This window comes from Myxozyma melibiosi (genome assembly GCF_037950935.1).
Source record: "Myxozyma melibiosi strain Phaff 52-87 chromosome Unknown BZA70scaffold_1, whole genome shotgun sequence".
Classification (NCBI taxonomy): Eukaryota; Fungi; Ascomycota; class Lipomycetes; order Lipomycetales; family Lipomycetaceae; genus Myxozyma; species Myxozyma melibiosi.
In genome coordinates, this window is record NW_027042915.1 from 2429720 (window position 1) to 2451840 (window position 22121).

At 50.8% G+C, this 22121-nt stretch overlaps 8 protein-coding genes across 8 annotated transcripts; 3 read left to right on the forward strand and 5 right to left on the reverse strand.

Annotated features, from left to right (window-relative positions):
• The first annotated feature begins 5 nt into the window (after window positions 1-5).
• On the forward strand, window positions 6-2619 carry BZA70DRAFT_272719 (uncharacterized protein). The gene has a single exon (XM_064911713.1). It carries the CDS (start codon window positions 61-63, stop codon window positions 2182-2184), a length of 2124 nt encoding a protein of 707 aa, XP_064771044.1. The 5' UTR covers window positions 6-60; the 3' UTR covers window positions 2185-2619.
• BZA70DRAFT_32789 (transcription factor Vhr1-domain-containing protein) lies at window positions 2505-4507 on the reverse strand. Its single transcript, XM_064915030.1, has one exon. The coding sequence runs from the start codon at window positions 4400-4402 to the stop codon at window positions 2912-2914; it is 1491 nt and encodes a 496-aa protein (XP_064771045.1). The 5' UTR covers window positions 4403-4507; the 3' UTR covers window positions 2505-2911.
• Window positions 4508-8257: 3750 nt separating this feature from the next.
• Window positions 8258-10559, reverse strand: BZA70DRAFT_272723 (uncharacterized protein). The gene is made up of 3 exons (XM_064911714.1): window positions 9983-10559; window positions 9358-9925; window positions 8258-9299 (listed from the first exon to the last, which is right to left on the reverse strand). Exons 1-3 carry the CDS (start codon window positions 10184-10186, stop codon window positions 8395-8397), a joined length of 1677 nt encoding a protein of 558 aa, XP_064771046.1. The 5' UTR covers window positions 10187-10559; the 3' UTR covers window positions 8258-8394.
• A 628-nt stretch (window positions 10560-11187) lies between these two features.
• BZA70DRAFT_265333 (uncharacterized protein) lies at window positions 11188-14053 on the reverse strand (the record flags this gene model as incomplete). Its single annotated transcript, XM_064910957.1, has 5 exons — window positions 11188-11312; window positions 11378-13544; window positions 13617-13779; window positions 13844-13959; window positions 14021-14053. 5 exons carry the CDS (start codon window positions 14051-14053, stop codon window positions 11188-11190), a joined length of 2604 nt encoding a protein of 867 aa, XP_064771047.1.
• A 294-nt stretch (window positions 14054-14347) lies between these two features.
• On the reverse strand, window positions 14348-15664 carry BZA70DRAFT_293312 (uncharacterized protein). Its single transcript, XM_064914410.1, has 5 exons — window positions 15598-15664; window positions 15277-15543; window positions 15032-15207; window positions 14880-14968; window positions 14348-14826 (listed from the first exon to the last, which is right to left on the reverse strand). Exons 1-5 carry the CDS (start codon window positions 15609-15611, stop codon window positions 14539-14541), a joined length of 834 nt encoding a protein of 277 aa, XP_064771048.1. The 5' UTR covers window positions 15612-15664; the 3' UTR covers window positions 14348-14538.
• Window positions 15665-15852: 188 nt separating this feature from the next.
• Window positions 15853-18256, forward strand: BZA70DRAFT_265335 (S-adenosyl-L-methionine-dependent methyltransferase; the record flags this gene model as incomplete). The annotated part of the gene is made up of 4 exons (XM_064910958.1): window positions 15853-15876; window positions 15944-16005; window positions 16069-16405; window positions 16472-18256. The coding sequence occupies 4 exons, from the start codon at window positions 15853-15855 to the stop codon at window positions 18254-18256; spliced, it is 2208 nt and encodes a 735-aa protein (XP_064771049.1).
• Window positions 18257-18815: 559 nt separating this feature from the next.
• BZA70DRAFT_287345 (uncharacterized protein) lies at window positions 18816-19436 on the reverse strand (the record flags this gene model as incomplete). Its single annotated transcript, XM_064913940.1, has 5 exons — window positions 18816-18899; window positions 18965-19104; window positions 19209-19227; window positions 19291-19320; window positions 19380-19436. The coding sequence occupies 5 exons, from the start codon at window positions 19434-19436 to the stop codon at window positions 18816-18818; spliced, it is 330 nt and encodes a 109-aa protein (XP_064771050.1).
• Window positions 19437-19718: 282 nt separating this feature from the next.
• BZA70DRAFT_272739 (60S ribosomal protein L3) lies at window positions 19719-21657 on the forward strand. The gene is made up of 3 exons (XM_064911715.1): window positions 19719-19830; window positions 19963-20153; window positions 20221-21657. Exons 2-3 carry the CDS (start codon window positions 20045-20047, stop codon window positions 21360-21362), a joined length of 1251 nt encoding a protein of 416 aa, XP_064771051.1. The 5' UTR covers window positions 19719-19830; window positions 19963-20044; the 3' UTR covers window positions 21363-21657.
• Window positions 21658-22121: the final 464 nt, after the last annotated feature.

Consider the following 22121-nt stretch of genomic DNA (forward strand, 5'->3'; position numbering starts at 1 on the left):
TATTTCTGTAGATATGGCAGTATTCAATACGTTTAAACATCGGATTAGTCACGTGCCTCAATGAATGACAGAGGTGACCCGAGTTCGCGACCTGAAAACCTGGATCGAAAAAAGTTGGACCGCAGATACAAAGACGACGAAGAGCAATCAGTTAGCCAACAAACTTGCAATTACTGGATTTGCAAGCCTTTAAACAAAAGGGAAATAGAAATGGCCCCTCCAGTTCTTTTCGACACACTTCTCCGCGAGCGCACGGCAGCGCTGCTACAGTCCTCGTCAGATTACCGCCGCTATGCTCACCATCTTTCATCGCGTCTGCACAGACTCCGCAAGACGCTGAAGGTGCGTCGTCGGATTTCGGCAAAGACGAATCCAAAGTCTGCTGTTGTGACTGCTAGTGCCGAGACCGAGGCGACTGCGACGAGTGCGCCGAGTTCAAAGTACGATGCGCATGTGCCTTCGCCGAGTGAGTTGGCGACCGATAAGCGGTTTGCTGGGTTATTGCTTCTCGCGGCCGAGCGGGCCTGGGCGCATGCGATGGAGACCAAGGCTACGATGGAGAACAGTGCGAGTGTTGCTCCCGAGAAGCGGAAGCATGTTTTGCAGCGGCTCGAGAAGGCGCGCAAGCACGCTTCGCAGTTTGCGAGTATCTTGCTCGAGTCGGACGAGAGTGGGTTTAGTGACTACGATAAGTTGCAGGTGGTTTCTTACTCGGCATTGTTGGCTGCCTCGGGTGCACTCGAGGCGTTTCATTATAACAAGGCTGTCGTGCAGTTCTCGATTGCGTACACGGGCTTGCAGGGTCTTGCTCTTTCGCTCGCGGGCCCTGATGCTAGCGACGACGACTCCGACACGGCCGATCTCTACCGCGATCTTCTTGACAGCACCGTCATTCCTTCCCTCAAGTTTGCAGCTCTACAGGTTGATCCCTCTCTCAGATCCGAGGCAGTTTCCGCCATCGCGCACAAGTTCATTCCCGAAGACAACGTCGTCGTCGAGCTGGTTCAAAAAGTCGCAAAGGATGAGGTCAAGGTCCGCGAGCTACTTACCGGCAAAAGCGACCACGCCGACGCGCTCGAGTTTGTCGACTCAATCACCTGGCGCTCGCATACCGCCCACCTTCGCGATGCTACTGTTGCCGCGGCAATTGTGTCTGCGCGCGGAGCAGACGAGGGGCTGTCGAAGACGCTCGCGGACGCAAAGACCGAGACCAGTGCGCCGGCGTTCGACCCCGCTTTGCTGGCATGGCAGGACGCCGTCGACGCTATCCACGAGACAATAGTGGAGGCGAACTCGAGCGCGGGCGACGACGTGCAGGCGCGAGTGCAGGAGCTCTACATCGTCTCGACCTTTGCGAGTTACAATCTGATTGCTCGTCGTATCGCGCGTGATAACCTGCTGGCTAGCAGCCTGCGGACGTCGCTCGAGGCAGGCACGAAGAAGGGTGCGCCGGTGAAGTCGAGTGCGTCAAAACTGAGAGCACTGTCTGGAATCTACGATGCCATCCTGCAGTCGATTGCGCAGATTGTCGATCTTCCTGGTGTTGCGAGCGACGAGCCTTTGTCGGACGCACTTGCTTCGCTCCAGAAGTACTACAGTGCGCACAAGTGTGCCTCCGACGCAGCGGCCCTGCTGAGCGGCTCGCCCGCCAACGTGGGCTCGTGGATGAAGGCTGAGAGCTTGGTGTCCGAGATTGACGAGATGGCGCTGAACCTCGACGGCGAGACGAAGAGCGATATGACGGCCGAGCTGTTGTTCAAAGCCGACGTGCCTGCTCTGCGTAAGCTCGTGGCGAGCGGACTCGGGTCTGCAAAGGAGCAGCAGGCTGCTGCGAAGGTGACCCAGCAGAAGCGCGAGTATGCGAAAGCACACAAGGGAAGCGCTCCGTTTGTGGTCGAGGATCTCACCGCGGAGCCGGTGTTTGTCGAGCTCGACCGCCTGGTGGACTTGCAGCACATTGGAAAGAAAATCAAGCCGGTCCCTGCCAAGCCTGTATTCTTTGACACCGCGTTCAACTTCATTGGGTACGAGCAGAGCGAGCAGAGTTCGTCGACGGTACCTGTCGCGGCTGCTGCCGGTCGCGGACAGGCTGCTGTAGCGGGCGCTTTGGCGGATGACGCAATGGAGACTAAGGATGAATCAACTGCGGCTACCGCAAAGAAGGGCTGGTTTTGGCGGCGGTAGATTTGCCCGTCATTCCAGCAAAACAAAAGCAAAAGATTAGTCATTGAGAGGAGAGAAGTAAAAGCTTGATGTTTGAATCATTCTGAGCAGGACGGGTAGTTATCGGTGAACCAACTCGTTATCATATCTACATTGTAAATCGCTATTGTTTTGTTTTCCTCTGCGTTTTCTTCATGAGTTTTGTACTTTTTCCGCCGCGTCTATGTTTTCTTCTATGTTGTAATACTTGACCTGTTTGAATAGAGAAAGATGTAAGGGTAACGAGCTTTGGTACATACGAATGTTCATGTTTCAGTGTACACTATTTATGTGGAAAATGTCGGATTATAAAGTTAATGACGCCATCTCCACAAGCACATGTACTGGCAACCAGATCAAGAGAAGAAGGACGATCCACCTATGTTGAACTACGCTGACCGAGAATTTAACCAAGAATAATCATCTTCATTGAGCAGAAGCGCTGCTGACTGTCGCCTATCCCTATCCACATGCAGAATAAAACACCAACCATCCAAAAACCGTAAACGAAAATGAAAGCAAAAGCAATCTGATTAAACTACCCACGATTCCAAACAAATTTTACTGTGACCAAAACATTAGAAAGAATGAAGACTCCTGCTCAGTCATGACAGCCCTTGCGTGACCCCAGAGATAAAGAAAAAAAGAAAGGAAAGGAAATCACAAACTCCGGACAATTGATGCTATGAAAAACCAAAAACATTTCTCCTTAAGCTACTACTAGAGCGCCGATCGATATTCTCCTCGTGCGCGGCTCGTTCGTGTCGCTCACTGGAGACAGCGTGCTGCCAGAGGGCGAGAGTAAAGAGACCGAAGTCGACGTCTGGTGGTTGACGACCGAAGACTGGGATAGCGCCATGGCGAGCACTTCGATGCGCAGAGAGTCCATTCCCAGCCGCGTGCGGAGGAGAAGCTCTGCCTCGGCGTCAGACGCGATTTGATAGCGCACGCCGTCTGCTTTGCGGGTGTAGTAGAGCGCGACCAGGGAGTTGTCTGCGAGACCTAGAGCTCGGCGGACAATGTTCAGCAGGAACGGCAGGCAGTTTGATGAGGATGCGGCCATCTGCGAGCGAGAGATGAGACACGGGTAGAGGACGTTGGCGTAGAGGAGCTCGAGAGCGATGGATTGGTCGCGGTCGTTGGCTGGGTCCGGCAGAGCGGTTGAGACCGATTTTGAGATGAGAGAGGTTGTGATGCCGGGCGAGGGGAGAGTGCGAGGGAGGGACGAAAGTGTGCTCGACTGCGAGGAGACCGACGAGGAAGAAGAGGCAGTGTAGACGTCGAGCGAGGTTTGCGAGCCCGTAGACTCTGTGTCTTCGTTCGAGGCAGAGAGGTATGACGAGAACGTGCTCACGGACGACATCGACGATGCGGTGGGTGAGCGAGCCAATGTCGGTCTGACTGAGCCAACGCTGGGGTCGCTCAGTCTGCCGAGATGCGAAGGATGGTAACTGCTCATGTAGCTGGAGGAAGCGTCGCTCACGCTCGAGCTGGTGCTAGCCGCCAGGACGTCGATAGATGGCGACAGCGATGCGCTGGAGGACACCGGCCACGGATCAGTCGCCATTCGCGACTCATAGATAGGGATGGCAGAGCTGTGGTCGATCATTCCCATATGCGACGAAGAAGACTCCGACGACATATCGCGCTCGACAGACAGCGACTTTGACCTCGACTTTGACTTTGGCAGTCTCTTTCTGTTTCTCCGCACAGACTGCACGGCAGCCCGGACGAGCTTGTCAAAGTCCTGCAAGGTATCTGGCGGGAACCCGTTTTCCTCTCTGAGCGTGTCGGCAACGGCGATGATCACGTCGTCTTGCTCGGATGCTTTCTTGGTCGACAGCGCCATCTTGTCGATCAGCTCGAGCCGACGCGCAGAGAACTTTTTCCACTTGCCTTCGTCGACAAAGTTCAGCTTCTGGCGGATGCTTTGCGTCACACCCGAGACGCGACTTGAGGGAGTTGTCCTTGCGGGGGCGGGATGTAGATTGAGGATTTGCGCGGACGCATGCGGTCGTTGGACTGGGAGATAGGCGCGGCAGATAAGGGAGAAGTGGGATAATCCGGGATGCCTTGGTGGATCAAAGACACGGGAGGGAGAGAAGGGCGAGAGGTGAGGTGAGGCATGGTCGAGCCCGAGGCGGCGGCGGCGGCGTAGTTTGGATTTGCCGACGGAATCATCGACGAAGGCTGCTGCCATGGAGCTGAGCTCTGCTGATGGTGTAGCTGCGGGAATTGCTGACGCTGCTGCTGTGCGGGCGAGGACTCAGGTGCGAGCAAGACTTCGATGACTATATCGTCGCTGGCAAGAGCCCGACGCAGGGTGTTGTCGTCAGAGAGGTAGAGCGGCATACCGAGGGATCCATAGTGCAGAGGCGTCGCGCGCAGGACGATAGGGCGCGAGTTGTCGATGAAGAACGCGGACTGGATGTACGAGCGGAGACGGGTGAAGGAGACGTTTTCGTCCTCGAGACGCCATTGTATCGAGCGGCCGGCGCAGTCTATACGGATGGTATGTGGGCTCGGCGCGCGAGAGGCGGCAGCGGCGGAGGCAGCAGCGCCGGTGGAGGACGATAAGGAAGATATGGGCGGCACTGTAGCTTGGGCGGACGCGGGGGGCAAGCGGTAGTCGTCTGCCATTGTGAAGATGGGTCGAAGATGGTGAGCAAAGACATGGAAGAAGAGGAAGAAGAAGCTGCGGAGGGCGGAGAAAGATATACGAAAGAAATGGGCGGACGGGGCGAGTAGATGGCGGTACGAGAGGCCGACGACGAGTCAACAACCGGGGAGGTACCGCGGTCTGTGCGCCGCGCTTGTGCCCTTTTTCGGTACCGCCGCGAACACTGACTCGTACCCGGGAAGTACCTCTGATTCCTGCCGCGAGACCCTGTTCCGCTCTGCCTAGTTGCTAGTTGCTAGTTGCCCCCACGGCTGCTGTGTATGCAGCGAGAAGAAACGGTGGTGAGGCAGAGAGTCAGAGAGCCTCGGCCAGTTGGTCTGAGTGCAGTCAGCGAGGGCAGACAGCGCCAGTCCCTGCGCCGGCCTTCTGTCTCTGTCTGGGTGATCCGTGACCACTGTTTCCACCGCCAGCTGCGTTCCTTGATGCGTAATCGTTTGTCTGTTCTCATTCTGTCGGCCGCCGGACTGCGAGAGTTAGTCAGCGAGTATGGCTCGCGGTGGTCAGCTCGTGTCCCCGCTGCAGCTATCGTACATCCGCTTAAAGTCCGCACCGTGCGCGAGTCTTATCGCGCACCGGGCATTTGCTTGGTCTGCGATAGCAATGATTCTTCATATTGATAGCTCTGCGCCTGCGCTGCTCTAGTGAGTTGCACTCTGGCTACTAGAATCTATGACTGTCTGTCTGACTACATAGAACGCTCGTTAACCAGCCAAATAGCGTGCCTTTTGCGCTCACAATGTGCGTTAAATGGCCGTCAGGACCGACATCGAAAAGGCGCACGGATAACCAAAGAGGTCCCCGTGCATCCCTTCTCACGAATGAGTTTCAAATCAGTGCAGCAGTGGCTTGCTTTAGCTCTTCGTAATCAGTCGTAATCGTGTAAATGTGTATCGCTCTGCAACCGCGAAGGTGCTTGGACAAACGAACAGACTGATGACTAACTGATAGGCGGAGTGGACTGGGCCCCGTTCTTTGTTTTTTCTTCTTTTTGTCTTATCGCGGTTTCCGTCTCGATCCGAGGGCTACCCCTCTGCTCAGCAGCACCCGCACGCGCGCTGCCCCGGAAGAAACAAAACGTGTTTCGATTTGTGTATCTAGATTGATTCTGATATCTGTACTGTGCAGGAGGATGTCCCGCTAGCGGTTGGCGGACTATGATCTAAACACGCTATCGACCCCTCGCATTGATAGGGACTCCCGACTCAAAGCCCTCGATAGCGATTCCCGCCTCTAGTCCCATTGCACACTAATTACCATTAAAAATACCTTGGTGCACTAATCAGCTGTCTGATTGACGACCAGGGCGGTTGTCACTCTGACTCTTGCCCGGCGTTATCTCCCTGCAGCAAGTGGCTCACTGCAGCGCTGCCAATGCGCACCACACAGCCAGAGACAGACCCACATTCTCAGATAGATGCTCACGGTAGACAATAGGTCTGCGACAGCTATCGGAATACAAACAGTGTGCGGGTGTAGATAGGCGTCGTCGGCGGGAATCTTATCTAATTATGAATTAAAGTGCAGCGAGGTCAAAGCCGTCTGAGTCGCCCCCATACGGCCTGCGGCCCGAGGAAGGAGTCAGCGGGGAGATACACAGGCGCACGTACCATTCCCTCGTTGTCCACCGGCCAATGTTTACGATCCTGCCATCGTCACTACGGCGGAAAACGAGCCAGGAAAAGTGAAAAGTTTGACATCCGGAGAAGCCGAAAATCTGAGGGTGTCGAACCGCTGTACCTGCCCGCTGCTGTACCTCCCGGTCCCCATACCGCTGCGGCCGCATGTCTTTGTTCCGGTTGCGGGTCTTATGTCCTTTGACCACGACTATCGCCGTCAGATCTATAGTGCTGTTATATCTGCGCTCACCGGTGGTTACTAACAATTATATCGGTATCATGAAATCCTGCCTCTATAGCTCATCCTCGATAGTCCTGCAGCTCTACACCGTGCTCAGTCTCACAATCAAATTTTTTCTCTTCCTAATGTATAGCACGAGCCAGAGCACGAAGAGCAGACGAATACGACGAAGCACAGAGCGAGCACAGAGCGGGTACAAAGGCACGGCGTGGACGGCAATCGATAACTGATAAGCAAACTCTAAAACTGATGTGCTCTATCGCAATCCTCGGAACTTCCGACGCGTACCTGTTCTCCTCCTGCCTCGCGCTCTCTCGATATCCTGCGCTGCTCACTCGGCGCATTTCTATCACAAAATACATTACTGCTGCGACTGCTGCATAAACAAAGCCCGTCGTGTTTATTGTTTATGATGTCCGGGAATCAAGTCAACGTGACTGTGGTGCCAGAGACTAGATTCGCGCTTCCTGCGCTAGGCCGATAAGCCCACGCATCCAGAGATCTGCGAGTCTCAACCCCTCCCTCAAGTCATACCCAGTCATCGTCAGCAGTCAGTCGTAGTCATAATCAGTCATGATCGCCTGCTCGTTGTCAACCCGCTCCGCTCCTTCCTCGCCCTGTCACTTTGTTCTGCAGCGGCCCGCGTTCGCTGTCACTCATTAAACTCTAATGAGTCGCCCTCGAGATAAACAGATCTTGTTTACCTTCCTGTCCACTCCAGTCAGCTCAAATTAATGAAATCTCTCCAGATTGCATGCTGCCCTTCTGCTTTCTGTTCCTCGATTCTTTTATTATTCCCCGTTTGAGTTCAGACTCACCCCGGCACAGGGAAGGTGGCTTGCGGTAGAGCTCCAGAGTCTCATAACAGCATCAAGTTTCCCCGCCTAGCCTCCTGAGCCCATTACAGGAAATGTCCTCAGCGACATTGCTATGAAATATATCCGCCAATCCATCTCTGTTTCTTTCTGTTTTGCAACTTATCTTGGTTTCAGATAGGGTGGCGAATCTCTGTATGATCAGATAATCACGCTCATCCTAGGTGTGCTGACGTTAGAGCACGCGATGTGGACAATGCTGCGTGCGCTCGGAATCACCTTCACCTTCCACCTCTTTTCCGGAAATGCTCCTCAAGCACTCTACTCTCTTCTCTTTAAGAAGTGGTTGGGGAAAAATAGAAAAGATATACTGAATTCGGTGAAAGTAAAGAAATAACAGAATAATCCCCGGTGGTTCAATGATACCTCTTATTCCAAAAAGAACCAAGCATAATAGATTCCTGTCCGCAAGCGTTCTCTATATTTCCGTTTATGTCCGCCTTCAGGGAAATATACTCATTCTCTGAATCTTTTTCGGTCGTATATCTGCAAGATTGCAAAAGTACCGAGTACGATACAGACCGTATACGTCCTTAGGTTTTCCCCCGTGCGTCGTGCCAGTGGTATCCACCATAAATGACGCCATCGCCTATATTTATTTTGCCATGAATCCGCCTGGATGACGCGAGACAGCTTTCAGATTCTTTAATAGTAGCCTGGATTTCTACAATTTCTCTACAATTTGCTTTGCTAGCTGCTCTACGAATTGCCTGTCGTCTAATTTTTACGCAATTTCCTTCGGTATTTCCGTATTCTAGATCAAAAAATGAATCCTAAATACTACAAATAATACGCCAGATCCCCGCCATTCACCTCGATGTCGCAATACCCATTCCCCATAAACATAAAACTATTGCTCGACAAGTACTCAATCTCAAAGTCCTCGGCCCTGATCGCGCTCATGATTTTCTTGAAATGCAACATGCTCCCTCCGTACAGAGCAGTCACTCTGTTCGGATCCTTGCCGGCTTTGTACCACGACGCGCATCCTCCTGACCACACCATTCGTTTGAGAAACTCCTGTGTATAGACATTGTAGTCGTCTATCGACTTCTTCTTCACAACGATGCTCTTGATGCCCTCCTCTGCCATCTTATTCAGCCACTTTGAGATATACTCAACCACCGTCGCCATCCCGGTCAGGATTAGCGCGTGCCCGGACGCGGAGTTGGGCCCGTTCACCATAAAGTAGTTTGGCATCTCCGGCAGCACCGTGCTGAAGTACGCATATGGCGCCTCTGCCCATAACTTCTCCAACCGCGCCCCGTTCCGTCCTGAGAGATCCCATTTCGGCATAAAAGAAGTGTCGAACCCGGTCGCGCACACTATCGCATCAAACTCATACCTGCGTCCATCGTCGAGCTCGATTCCGGTCTCTGTGAACCGCTTGATACCACCTATTATCGGATCTGCAAGCTTGTTTGCAAAGCACTCGAGATAATTGTCTCCAGGCGTGGCCTTGCGACACCCGATATCGTACTTTGGCACGAGTTTCTCAATCAGCTCGGGATCCCCGCCCAGTCGACGGTGCATGTTCTTGGTGACGTACTCCACAAACGCTTTTTGTTCTTTCGAGTCCTTGTGCAGCGAGGGGAAGCGTTTGTTTGTCGCGGTCTCCATCTCGTGTCTGAACTTACGGTGTGTTTCTGGCTTTGTTCGGAATTCGGTTTTCTGCTCTTCAGTGACTGCCAAATATGCGTCAGCATCCCGTATCATCAAGCAAACAGACAGAGAAAATCTTACACTTGAAGTTCTTTCCGTCGGGTGTAAACTCGGCACCAAAATTCGACATGATCCAAGTCGGGCTGCGAATGATGTTTGCGGTATACTTTGCCTTCTTGACCATCTGCGGCAGTATCTGAATCCCAGACGCGCCGTTCCCGATGATGGCCACTCGCTCGCCTTCATAATCATGATCCTCGTCCCAATTCGCCGAGTGTACAATATGTCCCTTGAAGTCTTGCAGACCCGGAACATTGGGCCATCTCCACTTATTCAGCAAGCCAGAGCAATCCACAAAGACGTCTGCTTCGTCTTTGATTATCGTCCTGTCCGCTTTCTCGACCTCAATCAACCACTTTGCCTTCTCATCGCTCCAATGCGCAGACGTGATCCGCGACTCAAACGCGACGTGCTTGTCAAGGTTGTATTTCTTGGTGGTGCGGTTCATGTACTCGAGCACTTCGTCGCGGTAGACGTGGAAATGCGACCACTCCGTGTACGGCTCGAATTGGAACGTGTACATATGCGCCGGCACATCGAGCGCTGCGCCCATGTATCGCGTCTCATACCATGTCCCTCCGATCCCGGCCTACACTGCAGCGTCAATACCCAGTCACTCATCAGAATATCATTCAGCAATACTAACGTTCTTTTCATAGATTTGCAAATCCATGAACTCCTCAGCCTTCAGTTCATGCTGGATCTTGTGCGCCAGCATCAGTCCGCTAAACCCAGCGCCAGCGCACACGATCCTCAGTTTACGCTGGGGCGTATACAAAATCTCTTCGAATACCGGGACCCAGTTTTCAGGTTTGCCCGTATCCCCATTTTTAGTCGAATCGGCCGTCATCGCGTTAGTTGTTGTCGGGTTAAGTCCCACCGTCGCAGAGAAAACAAAATGTATAGAAAGTTCAAGCTCTATTTATCTCAATTCCCACAGAAAAGCGAACAGAAGAGCCTCAGGAAAATGTGTTTTTCCTTTCGGCCTTGTTAGCGATTGTGCATCTCGGATATCAAATCGCACGATCTCACGTGCTGGGACTATGATCTAGGGTTTCTTGGTTCAGACTTCTGTCTTGTTGATTGGATTTTTGTTCGCGAGCTCCCGGTGTTTATAGCTACCTTTACTACGTAAATGCTACACAGAAACTGAGTGATTTTCAAAATAAATTACATAGATGAGAGTTTCGGGCAAAGACGGAAAAACAAAAAGCAGGACTGGGAGAGTCAATAAAAGAAAGAGCACAAATATCAACGCATTTTGTTACGAAAATGGCACTACATACACCCACTCTCATTACCAGCGACCATTCCTGATAATCCACATCCTCTTCGTTTAAACAACCTCACATATTTTTAAACATCCAGCATACACTAAATAAGAATCGCCCAGCGTGTACACCTCCCTTCAACCAGGCGCAAAAGTATTGGGCAAGACAAAGGCGAAATGAAATAAAGTTCTCGCTAATGAGTCTCACCCCTGAGAACTCCGACCTGCGGCGGATCCATCTGCTCGTCTTCGCGTTGTGAGATATTCGTAGGATACAAGTTATAGATAAGGAGTTCATGAAGTGGCATTGGAAAAATGAAAAGTTCATATGATTTTTTGGTATCAAGCAATCTTTCATTTAAATGACAAGTTTACAAACGAAAATTCAGGCAATATGCATAGATACAAAATTATAGCTCTTATACAACTAAATATACAACACGGGTATCCATCTGCTCTCTGTCTTCTCCCTCTTCAGAGACATCATTCATCTAGAACGTTTCCCACAACTCCGTTTATGCTAAACAAAATCATCAATTAATAACCGCACATCAAGTAACCAAACACGCAATCAAGGACAACTAACGTCTAGGGGTTCGTCGACTTCTCATCGGAGCAAGCTTTCTTCCAGCCGGAGTGCTTGCTGAGGGCGGTGCGGCTGCCAAAAACATGTTTCCGCTGTTGTTGTTGTCGGTCGTCGTGGTTCCTAGATATCCAAGTTTATCAGAATACTACTCTCTGTTGCCAAATCAAACACAAATCTAATCGTACCATTAGCAGGGGTCGCAGCAGGCGCAGGGGTACTCGCCCCGAATCCAAACACGGCACTTGGCGCGGGAGCATCTGCCGAAGGAGCTCCAAAGTTGAAGGAAGGCGTGGCAGGCTTGTTGACCGGCGTAGCCGGCACCGCTGTGGAAGTCGAACTACCTCCGAAACCAAACACGGCCGCAGGATCAGCAGCAGGCGCACCAAGCGAAAAAGTAGGGGTAGGCTTTGCACTTCCAAACGCTGATGACGCTCCGAATCCCGTTGTGTTGCTGGTCGACGCTCCAAACACTGGTGTACTGGTTCCGGACGCTGAAGCCGAAGCGCCTCCAAAGGTCGGAGTACTTGATTTTGCACCAAAGGCAGTACTGGCAGAACCCGCAGAACCAAACTGCGGAACTGAAGATACAGCCGCAGCACCAAATGGTGCGCTTGGTGCGCTTCCTGGCTTGTCCGAGCCGAAAACTGGCTTGGCAGGTGCAGCGGTCGATGACAACGAAGGCGCAGCTGATGTTGCTGATGCTCCAAACTTTGGAGCAGACGAGGTAGATGCGCCAAATATCGAAGGTGCCGCCGTGCTAGATCCAAATGTGGATGCCGTTGTTGTCGCGCCGAATGTGGGTAGCGAGGAAGACGAAGTAGGAGTCGCGGATCCGCTTGCTAGGGGTTTACTGGCGAAACCTGTCGTGGTAGTCTGACCAAATGTGAACGTGGGAGCTCCGCCTGTCGACAACTTTGGAGCGGATGAGCCAAAGGAGAACGCAGGCACCGAAGGCGCAGCAGTCGCCGAAGACTTTTCAGCATCTTTCTCTGCTGAGTCCTTACTCGTGGTCGAGAATGAAAATGAAGGCAACGCAGGCTTAGAAGCAGGTGTCGTTGACGAAGAAGCCAACGATGCCCCACCGCCTAGCGAAGATCCAGAGGAAGACGAGGCTCCGGTATTTCCGAATGACAAAGTAGGAGCCGACGAGGCAGGGGCGCCAAAATTGAACGCAGGCTTGTCTGACTCTGCTTTCTTATCACTGGAATCTGAAGGCTTTGATGAAAATAAGAATGGTGCAGCAGTAGGCTTGTCATCTTTCTTCTCGTCGCCTGCACTACCAGAGCTAGTGCTAGGAGCTCCGAATGTGATATCCGGGGTGAAACTTGTAGGCTTTTCGGTCGTCGATGCACCAAACGAGATCGTAGGCGTGGTCTTCTCTGCAGGCCCGGAAGAAAAGTTGAAACTTAGACCAGTAGAGCTTTGAGATGAATTCGACTGCGACGCATCATTAGTCTTTGGCATACTTGAGCTAGAGCTGGCTGCTGCTGCTGCTGCTTTGGCTGCTGCCTCCGCTGCCACTCTCTTTGCTTCTTCTTCTTGCTCTTTCTTTTTGCGCTGAAGATTCTCCAACTCTCTCTTTCTCTCGGCCTCAAACTCCTTCCGTTCTCTTTCTAACTTCTCTCTTTCCTCTTCCAATTTCTTGCGTTCCTTTTCGCGAGCCTCTTCCTCTTCCTTTTTCTTCTCTTCCTCGCGCTCCTTCATTAGGAGTTGCTGGCGTCTGGCAGCAATATCTCCGGTCCTTCTAGGCGAGAAAGGTAGATTTGGACCATCAAAGCTCAAAAACCTAGCTGTAGGTGTACTCGGTGCGTCAGCTGTAAACAGGCGTCTTTTCTTCAATACCGGCTCTTCCGTCGCTGTGGCTTCATCCTCGGAACTGTCGTCGTCAAAGTTGGCCGAGAAGAAACCAGGTCTTTTCTTTCGCTCCTGTGGAACTTCTGAGATATCTATCGGCCGCTTCAATGAAGGCTGCTCTGCAGCTTCAGTCTGTGTGACACTGTCGACATATGGTCGTCGCAAACTCTGCGGAGACGGTTGAAAACTGATTTCACTGCCAACATTATTCGATAAAAGAGAGAATCCGTTGGTATCGTCGAGCGGAGGAGCTTGAATTATGTTGTTGGCCAACGATGGCACCGGGTCATGGATAGGCGCCCTTGGCAAGAGTGATTTCACGCCGGGCCAGAAAGTTGGTGTACTAAACTTCGGACGCTGAAATCTTTTGGCGCGCTGACTCTGCATTTTGGTCAATCTAGATCGAGGATATGTGTATTGTAAGGCGGAGGGTCGAGAAACTGCGACAGCTTGCTCTAATTGAGATTCGTGGGGAGATGAAGCTCGTCGTTTTCGGATCTGCAGAAGTCATATTATGTCAATATACCATCGAGAAAGGCTTCTCAAACGCAAGCATTAGAATGTAATCACCTGTTGGTCTTGGTCACGGTTCGAGTCAGACGCCACGACAAGCGCCCCATTATCGGACCCGTTGTCTGGCTTTGTACTGTCTTTCTGATCGACATCTTCTCGCTCGACTACCGTGCCATTAAGAAGTGGAGCATCTGATGATCCGCCCTGGCTCGGCCGTTTTCTAAAATACAAACAATCTCGTCAGCATGGATATGACTTGATACGCGCACAATAGGAACATTTACGTATTGCTGCTCGGATCGGTTTGGGTGTCTAGCAGCCGTCTCTTTTTTTGTTGTTCCTGTAGCTGCAAAGCTTCTCTATAAGCCTTGACTATAGAGTACTTGTCATTTTTCACCCACTATATCCTATCAGTTAGCTTTCTTGTAGAGATTGCAGGCATCTTCAAACCCAGCACTCACGTTGATCTTTGTGAAATCAAATTTGGACGACATCGAATCTCCCTCATGCTCTTGCCGCATTCGAGGAAATCAAATGTTGAGAGCTGCGGTGTCAGGTATATATCAACGCCTCCGTCTGATCTCTTCAGATGGGCAATAGCTCTATAAATCCGTTTCTATAAAGGCGCAGGTGTGCACGAGTGCAGGTTGAGATGGAAGACTGTTTTTGCTCGTAAGATCAGGTTTGGTAAAACCTTGGTGTAGGTGTTGGGAGTTTTCCAATAGCCACACATATGGATTTAAATGTAGCAGGTTTGTGCATTTACGGCAGCAAAACCCTTAATATACGGACAGGGTTATTTGTTTATTCCATCGCGTCAGTCGCGTATTCTGATCTGATTGATTCTTCAGCTACCATGATTCAGTGTATGCTTCATCTGCCGCTGATAATCAACATGAAATATACATGATGTCAATACTGTGATCTTGAGATGTACATCTTGAAGATTGAAATAAAATATGTATAGCACCGAAAACGTTTAACTCAGCCATTTGGACGACTCGTTCCAAAAGCCATCCCCAATGATATCTTCATGCAACTCAACGATCTCAGCTTTCCGTCTCCTCTTCTCCTCTCTCTCTGCCTGTCGCTTTGATTTCTCCTGCAATGGCATTTCATCCTTTAGATCAGGCTCCGGCGTGGCAGAGGATGCCTTGGCCATGTCCCTGATCAACATCGTACCTTTTCTGAATACAGGGTCCTCGTTGTTGTAGTTTATACCAAACCTTGAGAAAAGAAGCTCGTTTTTGTCGGATGAATTAGTGCCCTGATGAAACTCGTTAGAATTGCTGCAGTTCAGAAATAGTAGACTTTACTCACCATCAACGAGTGCTCTGCCTCTTTCTCCGTCTCCCCTCCCTTCAAAATTAGCGCCCAGAACGACGTATTGTAGAGATTATTAATATGGCCTAGAAACGAGGTTAGTTGTCGCAGATACAAGCAAAGTGATATAAAGAGCAGATCAAACTGACAATCAGCCTGCCGCCAACTAAGGTAGTGGCGAAGTTCGGTCAGAGAGGGATATTGCACTGCTCGAGCATCGAACGAAGGAAGCAGAGTAGCGTCTAGTGGCTGATCGGGAAAGAACTCGTTCCAGTAGAACTGATAGTACGCTGTGAACGTGCTTGCAAATGTCGAGACCAGTTTTCTACACATGAATTCATAATCAGCACCAAATCATCAACCATAAAAAAAACCTGCAAACAAAACTACTCACGCCTCTCGTCGATCGAATAAACGGCACCGTCTCTGCAAGACAAACGAGTACTCGTCGCTCTGTCCGTATGCACCACATATATCTGATATCTGCTTCATCAAGCAAAAGGCAGCTTTGTTCATGAGGCCAAGTGCCCGTATATCATTTGGCTTTGTGAATTTATAATGCGCTGAAAACTTGTGAAATCCTCGTCCGTCAAGTCGAATCACGATATACGTATTTGGCAGGAGGATTTGGTCCTGTTCGTACGTCCGCACGTACTCAAATCTGTACAAGTCAGCAGCTAAATCCATTTTAAACGTCCTTCTAGCAATCTCTTACCTCGATTTCGCCATGAGTGTACCTGTGGAGCTCTTCTACAAAGGTGCGCAGTGAATCAATAGGCATGCGATCCCATCTCCCAAACGAAGGCAGTTGTTTGAAAGACAAAAAAAATGAGCCGCACGCCTCATCGATCTAAAATTTTTATCTTCGACACACCAGCGTTCTTTGAATATACATACGCTTCAGAGGAATTATAGACTGTCATCGCTCAGTCTATTGCTTTCTTCTGAAATTAACTAAGAACAGTACAGTATGGGTCGTCGAGGAAGAAGAGATGTATGTGAATCTCGTATTTGGCTGCAATTATTGGAACGAGGCGCTAATGAAACTACTGTGTCTTTAGAAGCCCAAGAGAGGTCGTGATACCGCCGGCTGGGAAGATGGATACAAGGAGATTGCGAAGGAGTGAGTCTATTAATATAGAGAGATCATCTTGTAGTGGGCTCTGCTAACATGCTATCCTCGCAGGAATGAGAGATTTGTTGAATACTACAAAGGCCAGGGCATTGTCCCAGAGGAAGAATGGGACGAGTTTTTCACCGCCTGCAAGGCCCCGCTGCCAGTCACTTTCCGCATAACCGGCACCAGCGAGCATGATCCCACAAAGATCAGAGACGCTCTCTTGAACGAGTACATTCCCTACCTCAAGGGTATCGTCTGGGACGGCGAGGAAGTGCAGCCTCCTAGTCCGCTACCTTTCTATCCAGATGAGCTTGCCTGGCAGATTCGAGTTGGCAAGACGGTCATTCGCAAGAGTGCACCTTTCTCCAGATTCCAAAAGTTCCTTGTCTCGGAGACCGAAGTTGTATGTCTGACAGTTTAGTTTTGCTTCTCCGATAAGCCACGTACCAGCCGCTAACTCGACGATCAGGGAAACATCTCACGTCAGGAAGCAGTGTCGATGATCCCCCCTCTTCTCCTTGACGTCAAGCCCGAACACACCGTTATTGACATGTGCGCTGCGCCCGGATCCAAGACCGCCCAAATCATCGAAGCTCTCCACGCCGTTCCCGAGCCGACGGGTCTCGTCGTCGCCAACGATAAGGACTACAAACGTGCGCACATGCTGATCCACCAAGTCAAGCGTCTCAACTCGCCCAATCTGGTCATCGTCAGTCATGACGCCAAACTTTTCCCGCGCATCGCAATCTCTGAGACCCACGAAGCCTCAGGCCGCGTGATCCCAACCTACCTGAAGTACGACCGCGTCCTCTGCGATGTGCCTTGCTCAGGTGACGGCACCATGCGTAAGAACATTAACGTGTGGAGAGATTGGAACACGGGCAACGGTGCCGGACTTCATAACACCCAGTATGAGATCTTGGTGCGAGGTCTTCACCATCTCAAGGTTGGCGGAAAACTTGTGTACTCGACATGCTCTCTCAACCCGATCGAAAACGAAGCCGTTGTCGCCCGCGCTCTGCGCGACTGGAAGGGATGTGCTAAGCTTGTCGACTGCAGCAATGAGCTGCCTCAGCTTATTAGAAGACCCGGTATGACCGACTGGAAGGTTATGGGCAAAGACAAGGAGTGGGCTACTGCGCCCACTAGCCGTATCTCCGAGCACTTCTTCCCCAAGGATGATCTCAAGGAGCTTGGAATTGAGCACTGCATGAGAGTTTATCCTCACCTCCAGGATACTGGTGGTTTCTTCATTACTGTTTTTGAGAAGACTGCAGAGTATACCGATGCTGCTGTGAAAGCCAAGCGCAAAGCCGAGGAGGAGCTATCGTCCGCAGACGCTAAGAAGCAAGCTGTCGAGACTACGACTGAGGCTTCTGAGAGTCCTGCTCCGGTCGCTGTCGCCGAGGAGACCACTACCGAGGCTGAAATCACTGAGGTTGAGGCACCCGCTGCACCAGTTGCTCCTGTAGTAGCTGCCAAGTCGTCAGAGGATGCCACTCCCAAGAAGGTGCGCCTGCCTCGTGATGCCAACGAGGAGCCGTTCAAGTTTCTGGATCCCGATCATCCTGCTCTTGAGGAGGTCTACAAGTTCTACACCATCTCTGCTGACTTCCCTCGGGAGTCGTTGCTGGTCCGTAACGCCTCTGGTGACCCGATGCGGTCTATCTACTACGTTCATCCGAACGTTAGACCTGTCATCACGCTTAACGAGAAAAGGCTCAAGCTGTTGCATGCTGGCGTCAAAGTATTCACGATCCAAAAGACGTTGGAAGGTGTGTGCCCTTGGCGCGTGCAGTCCGACGGACTCTTCCTGCTCTACAGACACATAGCAGAGCAGGAGAACGGCCGGAAATGCCGAACCGTCGTCGCAAGCAAAGAATTCCTGTTCCTTTTGTGCGAGCACATCTTCCACAGAATCGAGCTCATCAAGGATGAGAACGTGCGCACGCAGATCGAGGGTATCTCGGAAGGCTGCATGTTTTTGGAAGTCGATCTCGAGGACGGACGCAAGCCTGTCATCTACCCCATGTGGCGCGGAAAGATGTCCACGAACCTCATGCTGGCGAAGCAGGATACTCAGGAACTGATGCTGCGCGTGTTCAAGGTGCACCCTGAAGCTCCTGCTGCTGAGACTGCTGAGAAGGCGGAGGCTAGTGAGAAGGTTGCGGAGGACGTTAAAGAGGAGGCTGAGGTTGCGACTGAAGTTGCTGCGGAGGAGGCTGCGGAAGAACCCGCTGTAGCTACAGAGTAAACTAGTTCGTAAAAGTTTCATAATATTTGTCTATGTTGTATACTGTCTATTTGTAATTATCGGAAGAATTTGGTTGGCACTTTTAGAAACGTGTAAATATATGGACTACCATAGAAACTTACTAGGCACAACGAAATTCTATGTAACTAAGAAATCCATTAAAATAAGCAAAAGAAACAAACAAAAAAACCATTTTAACAGAGCACTTCTATACGGAGAGAAATGGACCACAACCCAAAAGTATTGAACGCAGAGCGAGTACCACTTGTGATAGACCAAGTGCTCTTTCTGCTTCGTGCTGTCAAATAGCTTGTAGCCATACTGTGTGCCAACATCATTATATTACAAACAAACGTTCCCTCATAATGCTAAAAAAAAATACCCCCTTCGAGATATCGCGGTCGAAGGATATGGACATGAGCTTTTCCCATAGAGATGTCGGTGCTTGGTGCCGCTTAATGGAAAAAGTGAAAAAAAAAACGAATAAATGGACGACGAATGACGGGGTGGAGAGCGAAGAAGTCGTAAGATAGCTGTGTGAATGCTTCTAGTTTTCGATTTATGCGGACTTGTCGGCATCGGCCTGGACATTGCCAGCACGGATACGGCCTTCCCGGGCAGACTTGTTGAAGGAGTCGACCATCTGCATGAGTCGATATTAGACTCAACCCCATAACCAACAAATAGCTTTCTAGAAGAGATACACACCTGCTCGCGCACTTCCAGGGGGAGCGTGGGAGTCACGATCTGGGGTCCGAAGAATCGCAGGAAGATAGCACCAACGGCAACGGAGGCACCGACACCGATGAAGTTCTTCTTCCAGTTCTTGGGGTTAGGCCACCAGCCACCTGTGAAACAAAAACGCGTCAGCTCGAGGTTCCATATTCTGTTCCCGATACTAATTGGAAGGTAGCTGTGAGGTTATATCGGGGTAGTCGAACAGGGAAATTACCAGTAGGAGCCCAAACGTGCTATTTTTACAATGATGTTAGATCAGGTACTGTAATAAACACCAAATACACATAAACACGTACCTTAGGGAAAGGATATCTCTTGCCACCGCTCTGTTATAAATAATGATCAATTAGCACTGGATTCTCGATATCATCGATGCTCCTGGGACCTTCGTCCCCACCGCGTGCGGTCCAGATCCGACGCGCGATACAATAACGCTTACCATTGTGTATGCTATAGATCAGTAGAAACGAGTGCGGAAGCTGTGTCCTCTCGACCTGTATCAAAAAGAGTATGCGAAGGTGTCGTGCTCGATGGAAAACCAAATTGGCCCAATCCGCTCGTTCGGGAGCCCGCGCAAAACTGGCATCGCCGAGTCTTTGATTGGGTGCTCAGCCCTACGCCGGCGCGCGTACACCTCAGCACTAAACAATGTCACGTGCACTTCGGGGGTGACTCTCAGCCAGGTCGGAACGCCGCTTTGCGTGAGAGTCGAAAGGCGAGGCCGGCCAAAAAAAAATTTAATGAAGAGCGTGGATTGACGTGGATCCGTATTTCCAGACGAAGAGGAGCCCCGTTTAGCATCCGTACCAACGAGAAGAGGGGACATATTCCAGACTGTGAGTTGACCTGTGTTTGTTCTGGCTGTCTGTGTGTTTGTTGCTCTTGATTGTGCAGAGTAATTGCACTGCGCGGACTGCGCATGCGAGGACATCGGAATATACTAACACGAAGTTTTTCATTGTCTACAGCTCTCTCTTGTTCCTCATCCCTCGCAATCGACAAGCGAAATAAACAGACTACCAAGGGAAAAGAGAACTCTAGAGAAGTAGGATGAGTATACGACACATTGGTCCGGTGAACAGACGTCTCAACCCGTCGTCTGTGTCGCCGTCAATGCTACTACCAGGCCAACCGTCGGGCACGTGGGGAGCGGTTTCCAGTATGTTTTCTCCAGACGATTGAAAAGGATTGAAGGAATGGTTTTTAATGCTTGTTTGTTATATTAGGATTTGCTGTCGTGCGCGCTGAAGCGAGTCAAAGAGTATACGGTCTACACCGCAGTATTCCGAATCGGAGGCTATACACAACATGCGCGCCGAGCAGTTTACGGCCGACTTCAGCCCTTCTGTTCTCCTCCGAATTGCGGCAACAACGACTGACCATCCCGTCGGTTATGTCACGCTCGAACTCGACGGTAGCTTCTGGGGTCGCCCCGTTCCCGGCATCAGAGGTCGCCAAATGCACAGCTCTCGTCGCTCTTCACGCCCGTCTTGAGCTTCCTGCTGAATACGAACTGACGACGCTGGCACGGGCATTGAACAGCGCTACTTCCAAACTGGCCGGAACGTTCCCGGACAACAGCACGCTTAGCGAACTAGGCAATCGTCTGCTGGACTTTTACGTTTCAGAATTCATCGTCTGCTCATACCCCCGTCTACCAATGGAGATCATCAAGGAGGCTCGTTGGGCATACTGCGGTGATGACGCGCTGACTAGCGTCGGGCGTAGCTGGGGTGTCGAGCACGAGCGGCCGAGGGTTGTAAAGACCGGAAAAAAGGTGGAAATAAAGAAAGACCAGGACTTGATTGACTACTTTGGAGTCCTCAAGTACGGAAGTCTGGTGTTTGGCCGTGTTGGTGGTTTGACCGAGTACGTTGACCGAGAGAACGAGGACGGCACCAAGCGCGCCGTGCAGCGATACTCGACCGCAATGAGCGACTTTGTGCGCTCCATTATCGGAGGCCTGTACCTACACAGCGGGCGCGAGGCTGCAAAGCTGTTTATCTTCAACCACATCCTGTCCCGCAAACTCGACATCTCCAAGCTTTTCCGATTCGAGCAACCTACTCGTGAGCTCTCCCGTCTTTGTGCGCGCGAGAAACTGGCGCAGCCCATCTCCCGCATGATCGCCGAAACCGGTCGGTCGTCTATGGGAGCGGTCTACATCGTCGGCGTCTACTCCGGCTCGAACCTGCTCGGCTCCGGCGAAGGCCGGAGTATTTCTGAGGCCGAGACCCGTGCTGCCATTCACGCTCTCAAGGCGTGGTACCTGTACTCTCCCAACAGTGCCCCCCCAAGCTCGACCGAAGAAACCCCCGAAGCTGAATTCCAGCCGCTCTTCATCGACCCTGGCCAGGTCATTGTCTAAACTGATCAAAAGTATGAACACTGCTGTACAAGCTGGTCACGGAAAGTATACGGGAGAAGAAAGAAAAGACTGTTAAGTTGTCGAGTATATTGTGTATATATGTGCCATACGCGTGCCACTAAAGATCGGCAGAATCCCGTTTTTGTATGCTCGATTTTTGATTACTGGTTCCTCAGGTCCATGATTTTTTATTTATTTGCTTTGATGCCATTCTATCTGCGTTAGTAATTTTTGTTTGTTTATCTTGTAAATACACGAGCATTCCGATACATCTAGTGAGACGTAGAGGTTTTTAGGAGCTGTCTAGGAAGTTGAATTATTTGGATGACTCTATATTAGTAGATCAAATACCAAGAAAGAGAACAAAAGGCGAAGGAAACAAGACAAGAAAACTAAAACACCGAAGACAGACAAAATGATACTACATATTTGATCGGGGACAATGACTAGCCATAAAATGCATAACCAGGATACTCTCGTAGGTGCTGCATCATAAGGATATGCTTAGAAAAGAAGAGTGAGAAGAGAGAGAGAAACAAGAATGATGCAGACTACCAAAACAGTCGCGGAAAGAAACAGACACATGAAGAATTAACTATACAATACAAATACATGCCAACTGGCTCAAAAGTAAGAGACCGCTCCCTCAAACAAGTCGTCAATCTGAAGTTTTTCCAATACAAAGCCGTCAGCGAGAGAGATAGCGCTGAAATTTTGTTCGAGAAGTTGAGAGACGACGTGATTTTATGGCCGAGGACG